Genomic DNA, 12,159 nt, shown 5'->3' with positions numbered 1-12,159 from the left:
CACATGTGACTATGCTCCAGGCTGGCTGAGGCTGGGGGTGGATCGCAGTGTAAGATCCTGTTGGGGCTCTCTCTCTGTCCTCCTCTTTCTCTCATGGAAGAAATAAATACATTTTAAAAAGATTAACTTCTTGGGAGCTATCAGGTTGCATGGTGTTTAAGGTGCTAGACTCCCTCATGGCCAACCACGGTTCAGGTCGTAGACCTAGCAGCTTGAAAATCACTCTGGGCACTTGTGTGTGAGTGCCCAAAATCCCAAGAGGAAAATGAGAAGGAGAAGGAATTGTGGTGTGACCATTCCTCCAGCAGGTTATTTCTCATTTTTCCTCTCTCTCTCTCTCTCTCTCTCTGTCTCTCTCTCTCTCTCCCCCCACCCCATGAGTGCACAGCACCCTATAGCAAAACATCTTAAAAAAAAAAAAGAATTGAGCTCTTGTTCTTTCCTTTCTCCATTCTTCACTTGGTATTTACCTCCAATCATTCATATTTCATAAATGGCAATTCCAGACACTTAGTTTACCTAGGAGTAAACTTGTTTTTGAAGGAGTCTTCTGCTTCATTGAATTCATCACTATGATTTAACTATTCTAATTTCAAAATAAATTTTGAATCGATCAGCATCTCATCATCCTCCCTGTCGCTCTCTGACTCCATGCCAATGCCATCTATCTTTTAAACTCTTGAACTCCAACCTTTGCCCATACAATCCCCTCATGACGATCACTTAATGAGTAAATCGCATCATATAATTCTCCTTCTTAAAACCCCTAAAAGAATTCCCATTACAGGGGGGGACGTAAAGGCATGGTGGTTGAGGTGACTGGATCCCACACAGCCAATTACCTGTTGATGATGACATGTATAGTATTCTCAACTGAACCGGTCTGGGAAGTATTTCATGATGGGTGAAGTCTTTTTAATAAGCAAAATGAGAAATAGTGATTGATTGTTTAAAAAAATTATAATAATAATTATTGGGAAAAGCATGGAAAAGATATTGAATGATAAAGCGGGGAGATCGATGCCTCTGTATTGACTGACATGCATGGCATTCCCTTTTGAAAAAGCAATGGAAGTCAATGTAAAGTTATATGTAATCTAGTGTAATAGAAAGAAGATTATGATGATAATAAAAAAAAAAAAAAGAATTCCCATTACACTGGGCCAGCCAAAGGCATGGTGGTTAAGGTGACTGGATCCCACACAGCCAACTTAGCGGTTCAAGTCCTGAACCTGGCTTGAACAACATGCCAGGTGTGTGTGCATCATATCCAAAATCCTGAAAGGAGAAGGGACTGCAGTAAGACCATCTCCCTGAGGGCAATTTCCCACTTTCTCACTCTTTCTCTGGTGAGCACAAGCATACAAAACTAAAAAAAGAAAAAAAGAAAAAAAAGAAAAAATAATCCCCACTACATTTAGAATAAAACCCATGCTGTTTAATATAGCTACAGTGACTATATAAATTATTGTCTGAACCAGGACATTTTTAAGAGGGAAGAGGGAACTACTAATAATTATACCAGGACATCATGCCCAAACCAGACTGTCCTTGTGAAACCAGACACATGATCACCGTACATACGACCCACGGGGGCTCGTCATCCGGCCACCGCCCTCCTCTCAGCCTCTTCTCTCCTCATTATTCTCTATGTTCGACCACACTGGATTTCTTTCAGTTCGTAAAAGCACGGAGTCTTTTCCACTTAAGGGCCTCCACATAAGCAAGATTCCATATTCCTGGAGTACTATTCCCCCCTTTCCGCCTGTCTCCTTCCCACTTGTCCTTCCAGCCTTGCCTTGAATATTCCCTCCTCAGGGAGGCCTTCCCTGACCACCCCAATTTAAATGAGGTCTCTCCTATTATCACGCACCCTGCTCTTTCTCTCCTCTCACCACAATCTATAATCCACGTTTATTTTTAACATTCCTTTAATGACTTTCTCTCGTCTATGCTATGAATTCTTTAAGGACAAGAATTTAGTCTGGGGACCAGCAGATGGTGTAATGGTTATGGCATTGGACTCCTACATAGCTGATCATGGTTCAAGTCCTGAACTTGGCAGCTTGAAACTCATGCCGGGTGTGTATGTGTGCATGCCCAAAGTCCCAAGAGAGGAGAATGGAGGAGAAGGGATGGTGACATGGTCATTCCCCCTGGGGGGGTGATGTCTTGCCTTCTATCTCTCTGTCTCTTTCTATCTCTCTGTGAGTGCATGTGCCCTGTTGCAAAGTTCTCTCTTAAAAAAAAAATTAAGGCTGTTTTGCTACTGTCCCTGGCACGTGTTAGGTCTACAGTCTGACTGGTGAAGAAGTGAGTATGTCACAGGAGTGGATCTGATCCCAAGGATTTAGCTTTTCCACACTCCTCTGCTTCCTCCTGATGTCCTGAGTCATCCAGTGATGTGAAGTTACAATCAGTACATCTGGATACAAAGGCTGTATTTTCCCTAAAACTAGTTTAAAAATGTAAGTGTCCGGGCCTGGACCACGCCTCAGTGGGTTACATGAGGCTTTGCTAGTCCGATCCACTTGGGGAAGTCCCACGTTCACTTCTGAAGACTTGCCTGGGCCTACTTGATGTGGAGCTGGCAGAGGCTGGGGGGAGATCATTGCATGGGGGCCCTGATGTGGGTGCTGTCTCTTCGTCTCTCACACATGGAAGAAAGAAAGAAAATTTTTTAAAAAAACGTTAAAGGTTTAGCTTAAAGGGGATCCTCATTGATTGCAGGAAGTGCTCAGTTCTGTGACATTTGTGACGAGAGTGGACGTGAATGCACAGGTCAGCCATTGGTACTGACTGAGCACTGAAGAGTGCCAACCCCATGCTAAGCACGCCACGTGCGTTATTCAGTTCTCACAATCACCCAAAGTGGTAACTAGGATCCCGTTTTACAGATAAGAAAACAGGTCTACAGAGGGTAATTTATTCAAAGTCTCACATAGGTAGTGGCAGAATCAAACTAGAACCCAGGTTGGTTTGTTTTTACCCCAAAGAAAGAGCCAATGTGCTAGCAGCCTCCTAGGGGGACTAGGTATGAAAGAGAAATGCTAAAATTTAGGATTTAAGCATAGATAACATGGCCAACAGGGACAGTAAAAAACCTGTATCATCTAAAAAATAGGCACAAATAAAAGGTTACTTCAGGAACATTCCATGTTTAAGAACAGGAAAAGAAGTATTCAAGTTATGGGTCAGTTCAGGTAGTGTACCCTTTCTTAGCGTCCAAGAGGAACTCAAAAGTTTGTGCAAAAAGTGGAATTAAAGTGCAAGTTTATTCTGGTGTCAAGTTCCTGCACAGGTTTTCATAATACACATTTTCCGTAAACTTTTTGAAGACCCCCTGTACTATAAAAGAAAGGAACATTATGGTAGAAAATATTACTTTACACTTTAAAAAAATAGAAATTTCATGGTGTAGACATAAATATGAAACAAAATAGACAATTTGGGGGGGGGCATTGAATTAAACTAAGCCAAGAGGCTGACAGAGAAATTGATATTCAATGCCCCCCAGAGCGCATTAGAACAGCACACTGGTTCTCGGATTGATTGACACCAAAATTAGTATTCTGCAATTTGTAATTAGATGGAGGAAGCCAGAGCACTTTGGAGGCATTTTATGGGTTCTCATGCAGGCAGATTAATTGGTAATGAGATTTACGTGATGTAGGCAAGCAACAGATTGGAGGTTGAAAGGTAAGATGCTCAATACCTGTCTTCTGTCTAAAGAACAGATTGCTTTGTGTATATGAAGCAGAATTATGCACACATGGGAATAGTTGTCACTTTACACACACATACAACTACACACACACATTCTGGTAAGTGTTTCAAGACAATAAATTTTAACAAGAGTCCAATACTATATGATACTGATTAAAATAGACTGAGTCATTGAATTTCCTTCTATTCATTTCCTTAAATGTTATTAATGTTCAAATGCAATGACAATCAGGTGACATTTGTAAATAGGTGTATCTAGCTATTTTAAGTCCTTAATAACAAGAATTCATATACATATTCCATTTGGAATCTCATGACTCTCAATTTTAGTTTCTAATTTGTAACCATTTCCACCATAAAAGTTAGTTTTCAGTTGAAAGCCCAGGGCACAGTGGATATCTTTTGGCTCAAAATTAATGTTAAAATTTTAAATAATATTATTTATAAATATATTTAAATTCATATAATAGATATAATATTATTATAATGAACAATTCATATAATAGATTACAAAATTAAAATGGCAATACATTATTTTGCACTTCTTAAGAGGATGAGTATGTTGACTCTAACTTGGTTGTGTGACTCGTTTTGTCTAAAGGCACATGAGCAAACATGACAAAACCAAAGGCTTGAAAGGTGTGTACATAATTGGGGCTTTCCCTGGTTCTGGCTGCTTTTGGAAGCCGCCACCTTTAAAGAAACCCAGGCTAGCCTGCTCGATGCTGGAGACACGTGGCTCCTTCGCTCAGCCAAATACCCAACATGTCAGTAAGAATACCCGGGGCCAATGTATTGATCTGCCAGCTAAACACAGGGAAACCAGCAGAAGAGCCACCAAGTTGAACCCAGTCCAAACAGCCAAGGAAAAAGTCCTCAGCTAATAAATAAGCTTATTGTTTTATGACACTAAGAAAATTTTTTTAATGCAGCAAAAGCTGACACTTTTTTTTTTAAACTTGCCAGAACTTATCTTGCTGATAAGACACAGGGAGAGAAAGTGAGAAAGCACCCGATAAGAGGGGTAGGCATGAGCAATCCCCTCTGCTCCATTTCTCTCTTCTTTCAGGACTGTTGGGCACGCACATGCATGCTCTTGGGGAGTTTTTCAAGCTGCTGGGTCTGGGACTCAAACTGTGCAGCTGGCCATGTAGGATCTAGCTGCTTAACTATCATACTACCGGCTGGCCCATAACCATAAGCTTTCAATATGTACACCTATAAACTCAAAGCTTATCTAACAGCAATGTAAATATTAACTTATGCATTGCATTAGTTATCTCATTACCCATAATGAAAGGCTTTAGAATAAAATAATGCCTCCAGGATTATTTACCGGTAAAGTGAAGGCTTTAGAATAAAATAATGCCTCCAGGATAATTTACCGGTAAAGCTCTATTAGCTTGGTTAAATGGTAAAGTGAATAAGCTAGACTTTCAATTCATACAAAGATTTTATGCCTTTCAGTTCAGAGACATATTTTCAGAAATTTTACATGGAGGTTCAAGATATAAGAGTAAGATCCGTCCGTGAATTCTATAAGATAGAGTCATATAATCAACATTCAACTGTTGTTTTTTGTGTGTTTTTGTTCTTGTTTTGTTTTGTTTTTTAGGTTTTTACCATAGGATATGTGCACTCACTGGAGGGAGACAGAGAGGGAAAGTGAGAAATCACTTCCCTGGGCGGGTATGGCAACACTGCAATCCTTTCTCCTTCATTCGCCTTTCAGGATTTTTGACACCCATGCACACACACTTGGCTAACTGTCAAGCCGCAGGGTCTGGGCTCTAACCACAGTCGACTATGTGGGAGTCTAACACCTTAACCACCATGCCACCAGCCGGACCCATTCAACTGGTTTTAACAGAAATTTGTTAAAGTTAATCTTTAAACATTGCTTTCAAATTTTAGGGAAGTGTTTAATAAGCATTTTTTTTTTTTTTTTTTAGTTTTCTTTCCTTTTTTTTAAAATTTTTAAAAATTTTTTAATTTTTTGTTACTAGAGTGTGTGTGCTTGCCAGAGAGAGACAGACAGAGAGGCAAAGTGAGAAATCAGTCCCCAGGTGGAGATGGCCATGCTGCAATTCCATTTCTTCCATGATTTGGGGATGCATGCACACACACCTGGTGTGTTTTCAAGTTGACAGGTCCGGGACTTGAACCACGGAGTCGGCCATGTGTGATATAGCACCTTAACCATCACACCACCTGCTGGCCTAGCTAGTTGTTTTTAATCTAACTTGATGTAAATGTTTTGAGAGATCTTAGTGTTATTTGCTGTGTGGCTGTCATACAATCTCATTTAGTTCTTCAGTAAACCATACATGCATAGGTACCCGCGATTTATGTAAAATTATCCTAGTGTTGACATCAATGACCTGACTCTCCACTGGTATCCTCGCCACTACCAACATGGTACCAAATTCCAACAGCACTTTCCCTCTGTTTCCCCAGTCTCCTCACAGGGGAGCTCTTCCTTTATTTGTTTGTTCTTCCATTTGATTTTAGCTGTGTCTATGTACAACGAAGTACTGCCCTGGGATAATGCTCTCAGCTCCTGCTGTAGCAGCCTAGTTTCTGTCACAACAAGCCTTGTACAGCAGGAAAGGTGGCCAGACTCAGGGCTTTTCCCTAATCCTGCCGGCTCCTTCAACTCTGCAGAGTTAACAAACAAAACTCTACTGAATTTATTCATTTTTCACTTTGACTCCTCAAATGTTTACCTAAACTTGTCAAGTGAAAAAAGAATGGTAGTATTTTCTTTTTTAAAAAATTATTTTATTTAACTTTACTTATTATTATTTTCCAGTTTAATCAGAGAGAGAGAGAAAGACAAATGAGAAAGCAAGCCCCCAGGTCCAGGACTTGAGCCACGGTCGGCCATGTGGGAGGCCAGTGCCTTTAACCACCACACCACCTGCCAGCCCCAAGAATGGTATTATTTTTCTCTTTTAAACATTTTTAAAATTTTATTAAGAATGGTAATATTTGTCAATGAAGAAAATCAAAGGTTGACTAAAAGTGGCTCATAAAGTTACTTGAATCACACTGAGAATACTTTCTCCATATATCCCAGCAAATGTATTCCTGCATACACATCTGCATGTGCACACACACACACTCATGCACAGTACAGAGTCCATCTTCCTGTTCTTAACAATGGTCTGAGGACGAGACCAACCACATGTTTCTCTGTGCTCTGAACTTCTGTGCATTTGGAATTTGACGTGGCCACAAGTTACCTCTCAGAGGTATAAGTGAAGCAACGGCTATGCGGAAAGCAAACAAAAGTACATCTAGCAACATCCCAACTGCTATATAATACACTCCATTTTTGTCCAACTCAGCTTTTCCAGCAGTCTGCAAATAAGGCCAGAATTTTAACTTGTATGTATCTGGTCCTTGGAGGAGGGGGAAAAAAAAAAGAGAGGGGCTGGGAAGATATTTTCAGAGGCAGACAAGGTACACTCGGGTGGGTGGGATCGTGGTTTCCTGTTCTCAAATTCTTCGAGAGATTTTTGAGCTAAAAGACCCCTGTGAGCTCCATGACAGGGTAATCCATTCTGAAAAGATATTTCACATGTGACGGCCACATGTGAGCAGCTCACAGAACGCCCCCCCCAGCCTACTTCCTCTTCCTAGCGTTTTTCCCCTCCACAGATGGACTGTCAAGTAAAAGATGCTGCAGTGGAGTCATTTTGTATTTTTTACCTCCTACACTCAGCTTAACCCTTTATCGCTCATTGCATCTTTGCTTCTAAGGGACTGTCACCGGATCGTCTCTTAGGGAACAGTTCTGCCAACCTCAGCAAATTTCAGTGTTACCAGTGGTCATTAACAGAGACGAATTTAGTATCCACTGACCACCACCGAATTTTCCCCTTGGACACGGGCCATCGCTCACTAAGTGAAAGTCTCCTTTCCCTTGGTGACTCCTTTCCAGGAGAGCCCAGAGACAGGAAGTCCTGGAATGGAAACTCTTGTCAATTCCTCTCCAAATCCCAGACACCAAGATTCCCACCGGAACGGGGCTCCTCCTTGCAGGCACAGCTGACAGTCACCTGTGAGTGTTGTCCAGGTGGCAGGGGCACCGCTTGTCACATTTGATGCCGTAGAGGCCGTCCGGGCACAGGCGCGCCTCACAGCGCTCTCCAGCGAAGCCGGCCTCGCAGGCGCACGCGCCGCTCACGTGGTAGCAGGTCCCGCCATTGACGCACCGGCAGGTCTCGGCACAGCGGACGCCGTAGGTCCCAACCGGACACTCGTCCTGGCACCTGCGACGAGAGGCAGGAGCGGAACGCAGATCAGTCAGGGCCGTGTGAAAACGAACGGGCCCTTCGGAATGGCCTTGCCACGTACAAACTGCGACTGCCCTTGGACTTGGTATGCATTTAATGGTTGTCCTGTTACAGGGATGAAAAGCGTTAAGACGCACTAGTCCGGCCACAGAGGATAGTAACACAGTTCGGCCTGTTGAATGCAGAAATAACAAAAAGAAAATCAGATTATGAGCACAGGTCACAAGGCACGCTTTACACCTACTGCTTTTCAAAGGTATGGGAGGGTTTCTTCAAAAAGTTCGTGGCCAGCACTTATCAGGACAAGAACTATGCGTGGATTTCCATTTTTTTTTTAACACCAAAATAAATTCATACATGAATTCCACCTTTTCCCACAAACTAAAGGAGAGAAGAAATGTCCTAAATGTTAGTCCTAGTCCATAATGAGAAAAGTTTTAAATACGCTTTCTCCATTCCAAAGAGGAAACTTGGTGACAATTTTAAAACTGAATTTTAATTCCCTTAGATTTCACGGTGACGTTTACTGTTCATCTCAGCCATGTTCCTGCTCCCTTCGAAGCAGAATGGTAAGCACCCCAGCTCATTTAGAAAGTTATGTGACTAACAAGCAAAGTCCTCTTTAGATCTGCGGAATTGTGAGCTATGGAAATCAGAAGTCCTCGATCCAGTCTAGGCACTGCCTGCCAGAAGGTTGTAGGAAGGGCCTGAAGTTTTCTAACAAAATCTTTGGCAAGTGGGGTATTGTCCTCTGTTAAGAGCTGCCAAACAGTGAAGGGAAAAAAAAATATATGCAACCTCAAAAATTCACAGTATCATCTTTAGGGAAAAAAAAGGCAAGGAGTTCTGTCCTCACGGAAAGACATGCTCTAGGTAAGAGTGAGGTGGGATGGGGGACAGGAGGGAGTTGTGATAGAAAAGAGAAGACCTATCACGGCTCCAGGGAGAGCACAGCGAGTTCTTGGGCAGGCCAAGTTTCTTTGTGGAGGGGAGGAGACAGCAGAAGGAGAGCTTCCTGCCAAGGGAGCGGGAGACAGGGCTTGGGCTAGCAGAGTGCTGGCTTTGCCACAAGGAGGGTACACTTTGTCTCAGCAGCCACTTCCCATGTGGCTCCCAAGTCATGCCAGACTCCGAGTAAAAATGTAGGTCAGCGTTGCATTTTTCAGATCTGCGTGGTGCAAGGGACAAGGCACGCTGATGAATTCAAGCACATTACAAGAGACAGTAAAGAAACATTCAGACTTAGAGGGAATAGCCTTTTCACAGGCTCCACATGCTTTTTACCAAGAATCATTTTTATTTAGTTTTATTTGTTATTATTATTTAATTTGATCAGAGAGAGACACACAGAGAAAGGAAGAGAGAAAGTGAGAAAGCAAGCCGCCAGGTCTGGGACTTCAACCTCGGTTGGCTATGTGGGAGTCCAGAGCCTTAAACACCACACCACCTGCCAGTCCAGGCTCTGTATATTTTTAATGATAAAGGGGGGTGACTGACAATACCAGCGTGGGCACGAGTCTATTTGTTTTGAGGACACATCCTGAGACCCTTTGATAGTGTCTGGTGAAGCCTCACTCTAGCATATATTTAATGTGATAGAGACAGGAAAAGGCCTCCTGTAAATTTAGTTGCACAGAATCCAGACGCCCAGATGTCTTCGGGTGGACTGGTCAATCAGCAAGATTTCAGCTGCTCCACAAGCCATCAGAAAAGTTCTGGAGCAATCGAACTACTATTTAACATAAAATCACATGTGTGTTTGAAAGTGACACATGATTATACCTATTTTTAGATCAGAATGTTTATAAAAAGCACTCTATTTTTAACCCGTAAGAAGCTTTAATAAGCCATGCCATGTAGCTTACTCTTGAAAGGAACGAATGCTGAATATCATAATGAGTCTGGCCGCATCATGGCTTCCGCAGAAGGCTGGCAGAATAACTTTGCAACCTGTCTGCTTGGATTTTCTTGCAAGTCAGTACCAAAAGGGAAAATATAAACAAGGTCAAACAGCATCACTGTCTCTCTCCTGCATGGATTTGAAAACGAACCCAAATGTTAAGCTCTGGATTCTCTTCGTGGTCGTAACTTAGTAAAAAGCACAGCTCTGAAAGTGGCTGATGGTGTTATCGACTGGAAGCTGGGGGAAGTATCTACCAAATTACAGGGAACCAGTGTGTATATTTGATCGTATCTTGGCAGGAGCTCTCCTTTCTCTGGGAAAATAAAGTCCATAATAGCTGCTCCTGACCCATATTTGCCTTGCTAACCTCTAATTAAACATACTACTAGTTTGTATTATAAATATAAAACAAAGTCATTGGACTTCTACTAACTAAAGCAGCCATTATGTAAGATTGCTTCATATTCTTAGTTTCTTTTCTGTCAATGTTGCAATTCTAAGAAAATCTCATTAATATTAGTTATTCTGGGGCCACCAGGTGGCATAGTGGCTCAGGCTCTGGACTCCCACATGGCTGACTATGGTTTGAGCCCCAGATCTGGTGGTTTGAAAATTATGTTGGGGGGACTGGCAGGTGGTGTGGTGGTTTAGAGTGCTGAACTCCCACATGGCTGACTGGTTCGAGTCCCAGATCTGGCGGCTTGCTTTCTCACTTTCTCTCTCTCTCTCTTGCTTGCTCTGTCCCTCTGTGGTCAAATTAGAAAATAAATGAATAAAGATAAATCACATTAAAATTTTTTAAAAAACTAAAACTACCCATAAAACTTGAAGTTAAAAAAAAGAAAAGAAAATTATACTGGGTGTGTGTACATGCATGCCCAAAATCCTGAGAGGAGAATGATGGAAAAGGAATTGCACCGTGGCCATACCCTCCTGGGGGGGAGGGGAGGGAGGATGATTTCTTGTTTTCCCTTTCTCTGTCTCTCTTCAGTGAGCACACATTCCCTGTGGCAATAAAAAAAATTTTTAAAAAGTGATGTCCGTTTCCATCTACCAAACACAAATGGTAGGATAGTTCTCTAAAAGTAGACATTTTCCACCTTGAAAATAAACATAATCATAACATAATCATTAATTGTATGCTGATTATGATGAACTGCATTAAAAGTATTTGTTCAAGAAGTCTTATCTCCCTTTACGGTCCCTTTATCTTCAAGAAGCACCATTTCCTAATGAATTTCATGCCCTTCATAGTGCTTTTGTTGGCCTATGGAAGAAAAGAAGTTACCTCAGGACTCAGTGGCAGAAAAAATACATTTCTCAGGGAAGATGGCAGAGAGGCAAGAAAGATACACCAGTAAATATTGGCCACAGTCGCAGTATAGACATTTGGGTTTCTATATTTTAAATTTCAAATAATGCCCTAAAAATGGAAAGGATGGATAAGCATTAAGAAGAGATAAATGAATAAAACATGACACCAATTCCCAGAACGATGGATGAGGGGAGGTGTCATAGAATTGTTTTAACACCATTTCCATGTTTAGGTTGCATCTCATTGGGAATTTAAGAAAAAAGAAGTGAATTAGCGTGCAGGGGTGGGTGCTCCCTTTCGCCTTTGTCCTGTCGAGCCTGCCCCTCCCTAGAGTGGTTGGAATCATCGGGCCAAACCGTGATTTAGTATGAAAGAATCACATTCCTCATTAAACCTGGGATCGATGGAGCTGCGGCCTGCCTTTCCGACATCTGGAACGGCTGCTCTGGGGGCACTATAAAATGAACTGGGCGGGAGCCAACTCGTCCACGGTCCCAGATACAGGAAAGCGTCCTCCACTGAAGCCATTGTGCATGCCCCAATTCCCGTCTGTAATTTCTGACCTCGGTCCCTTTCACCCACATTCGTCTTGACGTTCGGAGTAAGAGGGAACCCAGGCTTGGCAGCCCCATCCGACCTTCCTCTCCCCAGTCTGTTACTGAGACAGGGATGCCTCTCACAGCTAAGCTCACTGAGCGCCAATTATGTGCACGGGCGCGCTGGGCCGTCAAGGTCCTGGGCTCAGCTTTAGGACCACTCTTACCCCTTCAGAAGAATGTCTGCACTCTGACTGGACTTGACCACATCACATTTCTTCACCACAATATCCTCCCGAGCTTTCCTCAGACCGAAAGCCTTTTATTTGGACATCCCATGGCTGCCCCACCAGCCTATAAGGTGCCTGTTTTGTTTTC

General features: G+C 42.5%; 1 protein-coding gene across 1 annotated transcript in view; it reads right to left on the bottom strand.

The window, feature by feature from the left end:
* The window catches only part of MEGF10 (multiple EGF like domains 10), a 152,850-nt gene that overhangs the window by 51,127 nt on the left and 89,564 nt on the right, over positions 1-12,159 (bottom strand). Inside the window, exon 8 of the mRNA XM_006145535.2 lies at positions 7,791-8,003. Coding sequence (XP_006145597.1) covers positions 7,791-8,003 — 213 coding nt within the window. The remainder of the gene's footprint in view (positions 1-7,790; positions 8,004-12,159) is intronic.

Source organism: Tupaia chinensis, unplaced genomic scaffold (assembly GCF_000334495.1).
Source record: "Tupaia chinensis unplaced genomic scaffold, TupChi_1.0 Scaffold000152_1, whole genome shotgun sequence".
Classification (NCBI taxonomy): Eukaryota; Metazoa; Chordata; class Mammalia; order Scandentia; family Tupaiidae; genus Tupaia; species Tupaia belangeri.
Note: the sequence above shows the minus strand (reverse complement) of the source record. Positions and strands in the feature narration are given on the sequence as shown.